Source organism: Oryx dammah, unplaced genomic scaffold (genome assembly GCF_014754425.2).
Source record: "Oryx dammah isolate SB20612 unplaced genomic scaffold, SCBI_Odam_1.1 HiC_scaffold_9, whole genome shotgun sequence".
NCBI classification, from domain to species: Eukaryota; Metazoa; Chordata; class Mammalia; order Artiodactyla; family Bovidae; genus Oryx; species Oryx dammah.
In genome coordinates, this window is record NW_024070193.1 from 6,163,913 (window position 1) to 6,179,752 (window position 15,840).

General features: G+C 52.8%; 1 protein-coding gene across 4 annotated transcripts in view; it reads left to right on the forward strand.

Annotated features, from left to right (window-relative positions):
- ATP2B2 (ATPase plasma membrane Ca2+ transporting 2) overlaps positions 1–15,840 on the forward strand; it is a 196,087-nt gene that overhangs the window by 136,619 nt on the left and 43,628 nt on the right. For all 4 annotated transcript variants that reach the window (XM_040246768.1, XM_040246765.1, XM_040246767.1 and 1 more), the window contains 2 exons: positions 3,306–3,520; positions 7,351–7,593. In XM_040246768.1, the coding sequence (XP_040102702.1) occupies positions 3,306–3,520; positions 7,351–7,593 (458 nt within the window). The remainder of the gene's footprint in view (positions 1–3,305; positions 3,521–7,350; positions 7,594–15,840) is intronic.

The window sequence follows — 15,840 nt, forward strand, 5'->3', positions numbered from 1 at the left end:
TGCGGCCCTGGAGGACGGCATGGGGTCGGGGGACACGGGGCAGAGCCCTGCCCCTGGCTGGGCCTCGGTTACCTCATCTGCAAGGAGAGGGCTTGCATGAGACCCACCCTTGCCTGCCACGGCAACCAATCTGAGTCCTGATGTAGCAGGCACCTCAGCTAGCACTTAGACAGGTGCAAGAGTGAAGCACGGGCTCTGGGGGCAGCCTGCCTGCATTCTCATTGAACTCCAGCTCTGAGCTCTTGAGCAAGTACCTTCACCAAGCTCTGAACCTCTGCTCCCGGTCCGTGGACTTGGGCACCTATAGCCCCCACTTCAAAAATCACTGCAGATGGTGACTGCAGCCATGAAATTAAAAGACGCTTACTCCTTGGAAGGAAAGTTATGACCAACCTAGATAGTATATTCAAAAGCAGAGACATTACTTTGCCAACGAAGGTGTGTCTAGTCAAGGCTATGGTTTTTCCAGTGGTCATGTATGGATGTGAGAGTTGGACTGTGAAGAAAGCTGAGCACCGAAGAATTGATGCTTTTGAACTGTGGGGTTGGAGCAGACTCTTGAGAGTCCCTTGGACTGCAAGGAGATCCAACCAGTCCATGCTGAAGGAGATCAGCCCTGAGACTTCTTTGGAAGGAATGATGCTAAAGCTGAAACTGCAGTACTTTGGCCACGTCATGCATGCGAAGAGTTGACTCACTGGAAAAGACTCTGATGCTGGGAGGGATTGGGGGCAGGAGGAGAAGGGGACGACAGAGGATGAGATGGCTGGATGGCATCACTGACTCGATGGACGTGAGTCTGAGTGAACTCCGGGAGTTGGGGATGGACAGGGAGGCCTGGCGTGCTGCGATTCATGGGGTCGGAAAGAGTCGGACACGACTGAGCGACTGAACTGACTGCACTGAGCCCCCACTTCACAGGTTGCTGTGAGGAGTAAAGGAGATTATTTACATGTACAGGCAAGGGTGGTGGCTGGATGTGGGCAGACCCTGTAGGAGTTGGCCGTGCAGGCTTTATCCTGAGGATGTTGGGAGCCCTGGAGGAGGTGTGAGCAAGGATGGAGTTGAGGTCTATGATGACCACCCCCAGCTGCCATGCACAGGAAAGATTGGGGAGATGGAGGGCAGTGCTAGGAGCCCAGGGAGAAGCCCCTTGTCTGAGCCCCAGCATGAGATGGTTGGATGGCATCGCCAACCCAACGGGCATGAGTTTGAGCAAACTCCAGGAGGTAGTGAAGGACAGGGGCACGTGGCATGCTGCAGTCCATGGGGTCGCAAAGACTCAGACACGACTGAGCAACACCACGAGCCAGGTTTCCCAACCGAGTTGCTAGCTACAGGCGACGACTGATGACGGCTGCTCTGGCCCCCAAAGCTGAGCCTGGCTGCATGGTGAGCCCTGCCTGCCCGACACAGTCTTGGCCTCCCTGCCTGGGTAAAGATATGGCAAACACCACGGCCTCCCCACCTGGCTGCCTGCTCCTCCACGGCTGTCTCCCAGCTCTAATTATAGGCACTGCAGTGTGGAGAAGAGGCAAATTGCAGGCTTGGCCGTCTATATTTAAACTCAGGGGCCTGGTGACAGCTCCCGGCTGCCGGGAGCTTGGCTTCCCGCCCCTGCGACTGTCAGATGGGGCTCGAGCTGGCTCTTCAACTCCACAGCTGGCAGTGGGGGCGGGCGGCAATGGGTCCGGGGATTTCCTCTGTCCCCACCACAGGGAAGGCTCCACGGCAGCGTGGTGCTGGAGGGCAGGGAGCAGAGCCGTGAGAAGCATCCCATGGCCTTCCCTGTCCTGGGTCATCGCCTCCACCACTCAGTCAAGCCCTGCCAGGCACGGGGCACAGAGCCACACCCTTCTGGTTCACATCCCACTTCTGCTCCTCTCCTGGGATGGATTCCCTGCAAGCAAAGCCTGAGATGTGTGGGCACAGGGTTTGGGGAGGGGTGCTCTCAGGGGGAGACCTGGAAAGGGTCCGGGATGCCACAGAGGCTAGGAAGACACAGCCCGAGCCGAGGTTTCCGGAGAAATCCCAGTCTCCACCTGATCCCACAGGGAGCTCTGGAGCATGAATACCTCTACAGGGTCCAACCCGCACTGCAGCAAGGCGGCTGGGCTTCTGGACCCCCATGTCAGCCCCTGGATATTGGCCATCAGATTGGGGTGGGTGGTACTGCCAGGCACTTTTTGACAAGGAGACGCCAGTCTCCTCTGGCAGAGGCTGCAGGTGTGAGCAGCTTCAGCTACACCCGCGCAGCACTGAGGTGGATGGGGGTGGTTGGGCACATGGGGCTGGCAAGACAGATCCGGGTGGGTAGCTACGTGCAGGTACTAATTCTACAGCGCCTCCCTGGCCTGTGGCCTCAGGCACATCACCTCCCCTCCCTGTTGTTGTTCAGTTGCTCAGTTGTGTCCAACTCTGTGACCCCATGGACTGCAGCACGCCAGGCTTCCCTGTCCTTCACCATCTCCCAGGGTTTGCTCAGACTCATGTCCATTGAGTCGGTGATGCCATCCAACCATCTCATCCTCTGTCGCCCCCTTCTCCTCCTGCCCTCAATCTTTCCCAGCATCAGGGTCTTTTCCAATGATGTGGCTCATTGTATCAGGTGGCCAAAGTATTGGAGCTTCAGCGTCAGTCCTTCCAATGAATATTCAGGACTGATCTCCTGTAGGATTGACTGGTTGGACCTCCTTGCAGTCCAAGGGACTCTCAAGAGTCTTCTCCAGCACCACAATTTGAAAGCATCAGTCAGCACTCAGCCTTCTTTATGGTCCAGCTCTCACATCCATACGTGACCACTGGAGTTATCCTCTTGGCGTGTTTGTTTGTTTCTTGTCTGCCTCCTCCTGGAACCTCAGCTTCCCAAGAGCAGGGACTCTGTCTCTGTGCTGCTGTGTCCCTGTTCCTAAATAGAAAACTGTGTGCCTGAGTGAAGGCAGAGATCAGTGGTGCCCTCTGTCGTCCTGCAGTGTGAGAGCGCTGGCACTCCTCATTTGCATGCTCACTCAGCACCTACTGCATGTCCAGCACTGTGCCCAGCAATTTACATGCGTTCATTGTATCTGATGCTTATAAAACCACATGGAATAAATGCACATCCCCATTGCACAGAGGAGGAAACTGAGGCTCTCTGAGGATCAAGCACTTGCCCCAAGGCCACCAAGCTGAGCTGGCATGTGAGCTAGGGCCTGCCTGACCCCAGAGCCCTTGCAGCTAAGGGTTGGTTGGGGCCACATCTCCCTTGCCAGGCCCCCTGTCCCCCCGGAGGTCCCCTGACAGGCTTCCTCCCCCCCATGTCACAGGCCTGGTGATGTCAGCCATCACGGTGATCATCCTGGTGCTCTACTTCACCGTGGACACCTTTGTGGTCAACAAGAAGCCGTGGCTCCCCGAGTGCACACCTGTCTACGTGCAGTACTTCGTCAAGTTCTTCATCATCGGTGTGACGGTGCTGGTGGTCGCCGTGCCTGAGGGGCTCCCTCTGGCTGTCACCATCTCCCTGGCCTACTCGGTGAAGGTGAGGAGTGGGGAGCAGGACAGGCCGGCTGACGCCACCTAGCTGGGGGTCTGAGGGGCGCCTGGTGGGGCCAGTGCCGGGGGCTGCGAGGAGAGCTAAGTAGAAAGGATGGGCACGTTGGAAGCTCTGAGAGAGAGGTTGCATGCGGGAGCCCCAAACCCACAGGCCTCCAGGAGAGCCACACCCTGGCCAAGGGCACAGCCACTATTCAGCCCAGCCTGTGTCCCCTTGTAGAGATGGGGTCCAGTGTTGCCAGATACTCACATTTCTCTAAGAGAAGCCAGAAAGCTGGACTTCATGTAAGCTCTCCTGATTTTTAAACACTGACAGTCAACTCAACCCTAAACAATAAATTAGACGCAGGTATTCCCTGTACAGTCGTGTCCGACTGTTTGCGACCCCATGAACTGTAGCCCGCCAGGCTCCTCTGTCTATATGGGATTCTCCAGGCAAGAATACTGGAGTGGGTAGCCATTTCCTCCTCCAGGGGGTCTTCCCCACCCGGAGATGGAACCCGGGTCTCCTGCATTGCAGGCAGAGTTTTTACCATCTGAGCCACCAGGGAAGCCAGACCCACACTCATCCCGTCCCATCGAATGTTGGCAGAAGTGCGGTCATCACACAGCTGTAGGCCCCACTTAGCCGCAGCACTTGTGGGACTAAGCTTGGAGTTTGCTTCCTAAAGTTCGAAAGAGAGAAGCCTAAAGTAAACAGGATGTCTGGTTTTAGGAGAGCCCCCTCCTCTCAAGAGATGGGCTAAAAATAGGAGGTCTTAAAAGCAGCTCAGTAAAGGGCCCGTGCTCAGTGCTCCGTTGTGGCCAAGCCTTTGCAGCCCCCTGGACTGTAGCCCGCCTGTCTCCTCCGTCCATGGGATTTCCCAGGGAGGAATACTGGAGTGGGCTGCCATTTCCGACTCCAGGGGATCTTCCCGACCCAGGGATTGGACTCATGTCTCCTGGCAGGTGGGTTCTTTACCACTGAGCCAACAGGGATGCCAATAAAGGGCAAGTGGGCCCAGGAGTGCCTTGGGCCTGGGGGTGCTCCTGAGTGCCACCCTGATAACAGAGCCCCACGTTCCCCTGCTCCCAGGCCCGTGGCCATTGGCAGAGCCCAAACACGGGGCTGTGGGGGCTGGCATCATCTCGTGAGCACAGGCGTCTGACTCTCTTGGGGGCACTTCCAAGCCAGGCTCGTCCCCAGATCCCCACAGCCTGGTCTCCTCATCTCACCTCAGCCCAGTGATGGCCCCACCTTGATGGGCAGGGCCCTGTGCTCCTGTTTCCCAGGGCCCCTAGGCCAGGATGTGCCTGCGAGAGCAGGGGCCAGGGCTGTTTATAAACAAGGCATTCGCTCTGAGTCGTTGGCAGAGCCGACCGAGGGCATGGTCAGTTTCCAAGCTGGAATTTGGGCTGGGCTGGCTGATGTAATTTCATACAGAAAAGAGCTCTCAGGGCAGTGCCAGGAAGTGGCAGGTCTGTGTAAATGGACACCGTCCTTATCATCTCCTTGTTTTGGGGTTCTCTAAGAAACTCCATCCCACAAACCAAAGCCCAAACAGGTCAGAACACGAGGCAGGTCGGGGGGCCTGCGGATGGAGACCTCGTGCTGCTACGAGTCTGGACCCCACAGCCACCCAGTGGAGCTCAAGGCCCCCTTAAAGGTCATACATGGCATCGGGGCTCACTTACAGACCTTGTCGCCTCTGCACCTGGAGTCCGTGTCTCTGGCACCTGTGCCTTCCACTGCCTTAGGTAGTGTGACTCATACACTCACTTGATAAACTGAGTACAGCCCCCACCCGCCACCCCAGAGAGAGGCAAACTCTCCCCTTTCTGAGCCTGGGCCCACCCCTTGGCCGTGCGCACTCAGTCGTGCCTGACTCTTTGCGACCCCAAGGGCTGCAGCCCACCAGGCTCCTCTGTCCATGGGATGTCTCAGGCAAGAATGCAGGGGGGTGGGTTCTTTACCGCTGAGCTACCAGGGAAGCCCCATAAAAGCAAGTGCCAGAATAAGGACTTGAACCCTGGGCCCTCCGATTAAAAGGCTGATGCTCTACCCACTGAGCTATCCAGGGTCCACCATCCAAAGATTAGAGGTGACACTTAGATCCTCACTGTGCAATAGGGACATGACGTATGTATGATGTTAAATTTCCTAGCAGCTGCATGAAAAACACAAAACAGAAAGAAACAGGTGGAAATCATTTTAATACTGTACCTTATTGAACCTAATATGTGCAAGTTATTATCAAGCCAACATGTAATATTTAATCATACACAAATGATTGGTGAGATTTTTACATTTCTTTTCATCATCAGCCTTCAAACCTGGATGTGAAATTTACTCTTGTAGCACATTTCATGGGCTTCCCTGGTAGCTCAGATAGTAAAAAATCTGCCCACAGTGCAGAGGACCAGGGTTCGATCCCTGGGTTCGGAAGATACCCTGGATAAGGAAATGACAACCCACTCCAGTATTCTCACCTGGAAAATCCCGTGGACAGGGGAGCCTGGTAGTTTACAGTCTGTGGGGTCGCAAAGAATCAGACACGACTTAGCAACTAAAAAACAGCAGCAAATGGTAGGAGAAGCTGCGGGAGCACAGAATTCTACCAATGTTCACTTTTTAGTAACATGACCTGCTGTTAAAATTATTCTAGGGACTTCCCTGGCAGCTCAGTGGTTAAGACTCTGTGCTTCCAATGCGGGGGGCGAAGGTTCAAATCCTTGGTCAGGGAAATAAGATCCCACACGTCGCATAGCCAAAAAAAATTTTTTTAATTAGTCTAATTGCACTCCTTTTTTACCCTTGTTATAAAGAGTTATAATGAGGAGCAAGAAAAAAGGAATTAGATTCCTAGGCTCAGACTAGAACATCTGACTCAGCCTTCAGCTAAATCCGCCTTTTCACATGTGTTCTTGCCAGTAGGGTCCCTGTGTCAGGAGGACCTGCAGTTAAGAGTGGTGGTTCCTTAAGAATCACTTTATTTGCGTTATTTGCTTGAGAACCTGGAAGAAGCTAGGAGTGTGATGCTGGGAGGAGTGAAAAGAAGGTGAATATAAGATAATTAATAATTGTAGAGTAGGATTTCATTTTTGTTATAAATTTAAAAAGAAAAGATATTGTTATGTAAGATACTTCAGTGCTCGATGATAGAATTATGACTGACTTGTTTTTTCATGCATATCTATATTTAAAAGAAACTTGTGATTTTTATTATGCAAGTTATAGTATATAGTCACTGTAGGAAAATGGAAGCTATAGATTTTTCAAAGGAGGCAATAACAATCTCCTATAAATGTCACTCAGAAACGACACTAATATTTTTGTTTTTTCCACATAGTCTCCTATGTCTGTTAATACATATATAACTTACACTTCTTCACTTCTCATGAAACCAAAGTGACCGTGAAAACCAGGCACCAGTGAAAGATGGTACCTTTGGAATAGAAAAAACCCACAATCAAATTAAGAACTTATTTCTGTTAGGATGTGAAAGGAAAGTATCTGAAGTACTCAAAGAGGACCCAGCCTTCGTTTACCATCCTTTTCACTATCTTTTCCATAAAGAATACAGACTACATCCGTAATTAATAAAGTCAACTAATCAACTCTTTTAAATGGCTCAAGTAATTTAAAAGGAGAAAGAGAAAGTGCTGTACACAAAAAAGGAACCCAGAGGCCAGACGCTCTTGAAACCCAGATCCTTCGCCCGGGAGTGAAGCAGAGGGGCAGTTGTGCCTCATTTACTGCGTGTGTACACGGTGCCCTCACCCCCAGCCCCCAGCTCCCTCTCCTCACTGTTCCCTCTCCTCTGTCCCCTCCTGCAGAAAATGATGAAAGACAACAACCTGGTCCGCCACCTGGACGCCTGCGAGACCATGGGCAATGCCACGGCCATCTGCTCGGACAAGACGGGCACCCTCACCACCAATCGCATGACGGTGGTGCAGGCCTACGTGGGCGACGTCCACTACAAGGAGATCCCTGAGCCCAGCTCCATCAGCGCCAAGACCATGGAGCTGCTGGTCCATGCCATCGCCATCAACAGCGCATACACCACCAAAATCCTGGTGAGTGGGGCAGCCCCTGCCAGAGGGAGAGGCGTCCGGGGGTGATGCAGGAGCACCTGGCTGGCGGGGCAGAGCAGTTCGTGACTTTAAATCCTGCTGATGTATTTTGGGTGGTCAGATAGTAAGCAGTTGTTTCTCTTTGACCCAGCTATGATGCTTGCGTGTGTGCGTGCTAAGTCACTCTAGTCGTGTCTGACTCTTTGCAACGCTATGGACTGTAGCCTGCCAGGCTCTTCAGTCCATGGGATTCTCCAGGCAAGAATGCTGGAGTGGGTTGCCATGCCCTCCTCCAGGGGATCTTCCTGACCCAGGGATCAAACCCACATCTCTCACGTCTCCGACGTTGGTAGGCAAGTTCTTTGCCACTAACACCGTCTGAGAAGCCCCAAAAGTGAAAGTGTTAGTCACTCAGCGGTGTCTGACTTTTTGTGGTCCCATGGACTGTTAACCCGCCAGGCTCTTCAGTCCATGGGATTCTCCAGACAAGAATGCTGGAGTGGGTAGCCATTGCCTTCTTCAGGGGCTCTTCCTGAGCCAGGGATCAAAGCCAGGTCTCCTGCATTACAAGCAGATTCATTACCATCTGAGCCACCCATGGCTGGGGGTGGGGGGCGGGGGAAGATTACTGTTAATTGTGTTTTTTAGATCCTATCATTTCCCTCCCTACAAAAAAAAATATCTTTTTATTAGTTAGTTTCTGCTATATAATGACTCCAAAATGTAGTGGCTTAAAAGCAAGCTGTGTCTTTAGCTCACAGTTCTGTGAGCCGGGAGCTCAGGCTGGGCTCAGCTGGCAGACGCAGTCCCTCGCGCATCCGCCCTGGGTCACGTGCACAGCTCTGCTGATCTTGGCAGGACTGTAGGCTGATCTGGGATGACCTCAGCTGGCATAGCTCTTCTCTGCTCTGTGTGGTCCCTCCTCCTCCAGCAGGCTCGGCTGGGCACTTCACGTCATTTTGCCGCGTACTATGGGCCAACACACGTCAAGAGGCCTGTCCAGATTCAAGGAGCAGGGAAACAGAGCCCATCTCTAATGGGAGGGACTTCAAAGTCACATGGCAAAGGTCATGGATTTGGAGAGGGGACTCACTGTGGCCATTTACACAGCCTACCACCAGCGACAGTGTAGTTATTCGTAGGGGCATTACTAGTTTTAATAAGAAAAAAACACTCATATTCCTGTCTCAGCCACCTAGAGTCATCATGCTAGAATCCCTGTTTGGTTCAGAAGCACAGGTTGCTGTTTTGTAATTAACCAACATTTGCGTGAAGAGAAATACAGACCGGTCCATCCAGAGCTCTGTCGGCCCCCAGATGCAGGACATTCCTGCAGAGCGAGCATCTGGGAGGACAGCTGAGCTTTTCTGCCTGCCCTGCCGATGTGCCCTGGCCCTGACCCCTCCTTCTGCCCCTGAGCCAGCCTGAACCTTTGGGATCAGACTGGGTTGCAGAGTGCCAGAGCATGAGTCAGCGGCCAAGGGCCGAGGGCTGGGGGCGGTTTGCTGGAGGGAGGCAGATTCTGCCTCCAGACACTGGAGCTGCAAGAACTGTCCCATCCACTGTGGCCGAGCAGCTGCCCCCTCAGCCCAGAGCTGCAGGAGGGCTGGGGAGGCAGCCCTGACAGGAGGAGAAAGTAGGTCGGGAGAAAGCGTGCAGATGGGTGATAGAGGATGCTGGGGGCGGGGGCGGGGGGTAGGAGGAGGGGATGCCAGAGATGAAGGCGTTTTTGTCTCCTTCCACCCCTCCCCCCAGCTCCCAGCCCCGATCTGGGAATCAAGGGAGGTGGGGCGAGGCTTTCTTCTGTTCCTCAGGCCTTCCTAAAATAACCAAGATGCCGTTAATGATCTCGTCCTGAAGACGATGCAGAGAAGGGAACGGGGCAATTCCCAGAGCAGGCTTCGGGTGGTGGGGGCGGCTGTGTGGGCAGAGCCCTGCAAGATGGGCTTGGATGAAGATGTATGTTATGCAATTACAGTTAAAAAAGGAGTTCTGGGATCTGCCAGGAGGGGCCACGGAACATCTCTGCAGCAAGAAGCCTCTATTAGGCAGTGTTTCACAGTCCCAGTGGCAGAGCCACAGTTCATTTCCAGATGTGGTTAACTAGACGGTGTCCAGCGGCTTTAAGAACAGGGGTCCTCCAGTCCACCTGGGGGAAAGGGGTAGTAACTGCCAGGGCTGGAGCGGGCTCAGGGACCTGGGAACTGGGATTCTTGGTTTGTAAATAGACCAAGTCTCTGACCTCTCAAGCACCAGTGTCCCCTTCTGTGCCTTGAAGCCTGGCATCCTGGAACCCTTGCACCTCTCTTTCTGGAGCTCCCTTGAAAGAACCCTGGCAGTTCTCCTTTCTATGAGCTGACAGCCATCAGTGTGGAAGGGACAGCAGAGGTGCCTAGCATGAATGGATGGTGGTTAAAGCCCACACCCTGGAGCAGACAGCCTGGGTTCAAATCCCTCACTAGCTGTGTGACTGTGAACAAGTTACTAAGCCTCTCTGTGCCTCAGTTTCCTAGGGGAAACGATAGGAGTATTGTGAGGATGAAATGAGTTACTAAGTGGAAAGTGCTTAGCACATATTCAGCACTCAGGGTGATTAGCATTCTTTGTTGCGGTTAGCAGTAAAATCAGCCATTTGTAGCCATGCAGGGGCTAATCAATAAGTGAATAGACAGCAGAGACATTGAGGTTACAGAAGAAAGGGTTTTGCTCAAAGTTGGTGGCAAAGCCAACTTACAGATACCCTAAAACCAGCTGTTGAGGAGGGTGCCCAGATTAGGTTCTTGGTCCTTGAAAGCAGTCACGCAGCATCTTTAGTACTGGTTGGTCTCAGGAAGGAAGGCCTGGAACCCAGAGGGCCGGATTCACAGCCAGGACTGTCAGCCATATGGAGAGGACCTGCCCCTGCAGTCCCAGGCCCTGGGCTCGCAGGACCTGTCCTTGTAGTCCTAGAGGAATTTTGAGAAGCATCATGCGCTGGTCGGTCCAAAGTGGAAGTCCACCCACCCTCCAGACCAGGCTGGGAAATCTCGATGTGGTACATCTTTACCATCCAAGAGGAGATGGACAGGAAAGGTGCACAGTGTCCCCACAATATCCACCAGCCTTGACTGGGAAATAAGCCTGGCCTGGGAAACAGATGCTGGCCAAGGCTGTTACCCCCTGTAGGAGGGTGCGGATTCTTCTGTGTCTTCATGTGGTCTGATTGCAGGCTGTGTGCTCTGAGACACAGCTGAGTTATCTCCGCTCCCTCCAGCATAGGCTCTTGGGAAGTACTAGTTGGGTGGGTGAGGTACGTGAATTGACTGGTGAATAAATATATGGACATGTAATCAGTGAGGTGGGGACTAGGTAGGGAGAGGGATGGACGGACAGATGGAAGATGGATGGAAGGATGGTTGATAGGTGAGTAAATGGATGAGTAGGCAGATGGATGAATGTGTGGGTGGTGAATGGACAAGTCTGAATTGATAAGAGGCTCAGGATAGGGCTACCTCCATGCTCTACTTTCCTATTCTTGTGGCAGCAAGAAGTAGGAGTTGGCCCTGGCCCCAGTCTAAGGCTAACACCCAGGCTCTCTTGGTACCTCCAGCATGCCGAGGAAATCTTTTCTGAAAGTGCCCTCAACTCTCTATTCTCCATTGATCCAGAGACTTCCAAATTAACTAATGGCTGTTATTCTAAAAGATTTAAAAAAAAAACAAACTAGATGTGTATTTGCAAGGGTAGTTTGTGTAGGTGTAATCTGCATAGATTCACAGATCTTAGGGACCACCTGGTTGAGCCCCCTCACTTTACTCTGAGGCCCAGAAATGGGAAAGGACTTGGGCCAAGTCACGCTGTGGGTTTGCAGAGTTAGAATCCATATGTCCTGACTCCCAATCCAGTAAGCAAAGGTTAGGAGCTTCGGCTCTGAAGTCCAACAGACCAAGGTTCAAACTTCAGCACTTACCACCCATGTGACCCTGAACAAGTTACCTAACCTCTCTAAGCCTTTGCTTTCCAATCTGTTAAATGAGTGTACAATTAATCATAATTGCTAGTATTCACTTAGCCAGACAGAGTGCTGAGTGCTTAACCCATGTTGGCTTGTATGAAAACCCCATGAAGTAGGCAATGTCACGTCTCCAACTTGTAGATAAGGACAACGAAGCTGGAAGGAGTTAGAGAGAGTGTCCAGAGAAGTTAAAGAACAGGGTCCCAGAGAAGATGAGAGGCTGGGCCAGGTTTCAAACCCACGTCTGTCCAGTCCAGAGTCTGTACAGCTCACCACCCCCACTGCTCCATGTCCAGCTCCTCTGGCCGTATACATGCCTTGAGGCAGTTCCCAGGGCTGCTGTAAGAAGTTCCAGGGCTGCTGTGAGATCAGATAAGAGGATGTATGTGTGGTTCCCAGTGTACTGCTTGACATGTAGCAACTACTCCGTCCATGTCAGTTATTGCTCTTATTACCTCCTTTATTATTTCTGAGCCTTAGCCTCCATAGCCTGCCCTTCCGGCCACTGTCTAGCTCGACCCTCCACATCCCTTCCAGGTAATCAAGGCAAATGTGACCATTTGCATTTTGCAGCTGAGACAACAGAGCTGCAGAAACAGTGGTGTTCTGACCCAGGTTGCTCCTGACACCAGGTGACAGAGTTGAGCCCAGAGGATCATGGTGGAGTTGACCAGGCGGGTGAGGAGGCGCTCTGGGCAGCCTTGCCAAGAGCCAGGGGCCTTTTAGAGATGAGACAGTCTGTGGCCTGGGCGTTTCCCAGGTCTGGAATGATGGGAAGGCTGAGGGCGAGTTGGGGCGGCAGCAGTTACGCAGTTAGTGGCCTTTCTCCTCACAATGCTCAGCATCACCCAGGCACCGGTGGAGGATGGTGTGAGAGCGGAGGCTGCCAGGGCAGACCAGGAAACGGGACCAGGAGGTCCCCCTCAGGCGGCCAGCCTCAACCACGCGCCCCATCCCTTCTGAGGACACCGGAATTCTCTTCTTTCCACTTCTGTTTCTAATCACTGGCAACTAAACTTGCCCTCTGAGGCAAGCGACATGAATCATCTTTTAGTCAGAAATGGCTTCCCTGCCTCAGAAATCCTGGCACACCCTCAGATTCTTTGTCGCCTCTAACTCTCTGAGTGTCGAGACTTCTAGCTGCTTCTTCCTGTCGCCCTGCTGCTTCCCAGAGCCACAGCTGAGCTCTCAGATGGAAATAGCTCCTTCCTCAGACTTTAGAAGCACCGTGCTTTCTTTTGGAAGAACGTTCTCCTTTTCCGCCCACGTTTATTCTGTGCTCTGAAACCACCCAAGCGGACTTTAATTTTTTTATTTTATGAGACCTCTTTTAAAGTAGGTTGACATTACAGTTAGCATTTGAATTATTAAAATGAAGATAGGCACTTTATGGAGTATATTCTAGTAACATAAACTATTGAGAGAAGAACAAATCTCCTTGGAGTCCCTGAAGTGGTTTTCATTTCAGGGGAGGAGCAGGAAGGATTTTCCTGGCAGGATGGTTTTCCTGAATAAATAAGGCAAACTTCACCTCGTAGAGGCTTCCTAGGTGGCACAGTGGTAGAGAATCCGCGTGTCAATGCAGGAGACCCAGGTTTGATCCCTGGTTCGGGAAGATCCCCTGGAGAAGGGAATGGCTACCCACTCCAGTATTCTTGCCTGGAGAATCCCACGGACAGAGGAGACTGGCAGGCTATAGTGTATAGGGGTAGCAAGAGTCGGACACAACTGAACATGCACTCACCTAGTTAGAAATTACAGGTGCTACCCCATTGCCAAATTGAGGTGCCTCCATACCTGCAAGAGCCCCAGTAAAACCTAAAAGGCAGCAAGGATCTGCTTGTTGCACTTCTCATGAATCTTAGAACTAGAGCTCCTGGGAGGAGGGTGACGTGGGGCGCTAACTCTGGAAAGCAGAGTCAGCCCTTGAACTCAGATCTAGCTCCAAGCCCAGGGTGCAAATGAATGTTCCAAGGAGCCTCAAACCCCCTGAGTCAAGCCAGGTCTGCGAGAGACTCTGGCCAGGACAGTGGCTCCAGAAGGTGCAGAAGACCCTGGAAGTGACTTAGCAGGGCATTCAGACGGGGAGGTGGGATTGATCTTCGTCCTGGTCTGTGAAGTGACGGTGCCTTTGTGTTGAATTCAACAGCTGCTCTGGTTCTGTTCATTGGTTTTGTTTTTGTTCTTTTTGAAAACACTGTCCCTAGGAGAACAGTTTAAAACAAGTAACCCTGAATGGGGAGTCTAATTTTTAACAGAGCCATTAATCCAGGTATCCTCCTTCTCACTGTACGTGTGCATACACACGCACCACACAGCACATACACCATACCCACACGGGTGCCTGCACACACACACATGCGCACACACACACGTGTGCGTGCACACACAGCATGTACACACACGTACCACATCCGTGCATGCACACACACACGCGTGCTCACACACACACATGCGCACACACAGCATGTACACACATGTACCACATCTGTGCATGCACACACACGTGTGCTCACACACATGTGCACACACACGCACGTGCGCACACACAGCATATACACACACGTACCATATCTGTGCATGCACACACGCGCGCGTGCACACACACGTGTGCACACACATGCACGCACGCACACACAGCATGTACACACATATACCACATCCGTGCATGCACACACACGCACGCGCACACACACACATGGTGCAGTGGCAAGCTCAAGAAGGTCCCCGGGGAGTCTGCTCTCACGGGTGTGTCTCCCCAGGGCGGCTCAGCCAGTCCAGGACACGCACGCTGACTTGGGCCTTTGTAGCCTTCGTGAAGGTCCTGGCTCTGCCCTCCTGCCCCTCAAGGCCTAGCTCCTGAGAAGCTCCTGGGGAGGCAGAGCCTCAGATAACAATTCTGGATGCCAACCTTCTGACGAAATCCCATCCCATCTGGCCTCCCGTTGGCAGCACTCCACACCCACAAACACCAAATTATTCATTTATTCATTCAACACATATTCATTGGTTACCCACAGTGGGAAGCAGAGATAAGCGAGACAGCCCTCCCCACCGCCCCCACCATAGGCTCTAAACCAGTCACCCACCAGTTTCCTCGTTAAGTAACCATCTGAAATGCTAAAGAAGACAGGCAGGGCTGCTGGGAAAGCATTCCGTGTGGACACAGAGCTGAGACCAGCCAGGGTCAAATCCTACTATCTCAGCCACCCATGAGCTGTGAGACCTGCTCTCTCCAGGCCTCCCCATGCACCTAGGAATAATAACAGTCTGCCCCCTACGATGCCATGAGGATGTAACTGAAGATGCATGCATGGTGAAGAGTTTAGCAAAGGGCAAGCGGAGTTGGCATCTGGCACACAGCCCTTGCTGCAGCTGCCGAGGCTCCTGGTGGTCCATCCAGGCCTTGGGGAGGCTCCTCTGCCAGTGCCCATCCTCAAGGGGTGAGAAGAGTGGGCTCACCTGCCAGAGACCACCAGAGAGTGGAAAGTCACTTTCTAGCGCACTGTCACGAGCGTCGTCCTGTGGCCGTGGCTGCAGTTCACCGTGCTGCGTCTGTTGCGTTTTGAGGGACAGAGAGGGGGTGTCGAGGGTATTTTAATATTTCAGTAAAAGACACATAACTTAAAATTGGTCACCTTCACCATTTTGGTGCACACAGCAGTGTCATTAAGTCTAGTCACAGTGTACAACCGTCCCCACCACCCACATCCAGAGCTCACCCTCTCCCCCAGCTGCAACTCTGGTCCCTTTAAACTCTCCCCTTCCCCCTCCCCCGCCCCTAGCACCCACCCTGCTGCTTTCTGTCTGGATGAATGTGACTGCTCTGCTGCTGCTGCTGCTGCTGCTCAGTCACTTCAGTCGTGTCCGACTCTGTGCGACCCCATAGAAGGCAGCCCACCAGGCTCCCCCCTCCCTGGGGTTCTCCAGGCAAGAACACGGGAGTGGGTTGCCATTTTCCTTCTCCAATGCAGGAAAGTGAAAAGTGAAAGTGAAATCGCTCAGTCATGTCTGACTCTTAGCGACCCCAGGGACTGCAGCCCTCCAGGCTCCTCCGTCCATGGGCTTTTCCAGGCAAGAGTACTGGAGTGGGGTGCCAATGCCTCCTCCAGTGGCTGCTCTAGGGACCTCGAGTAAGTGGCATCACACAGTAGCTGTCCTTTTGTGTCTGGCTTAGTTCACTTAGCATAATGTCCTCAAGGTTCATCCACGCTGGGACATGTGTCGGAGTTTCCTTCGTTTTTACTGCTGAGTAC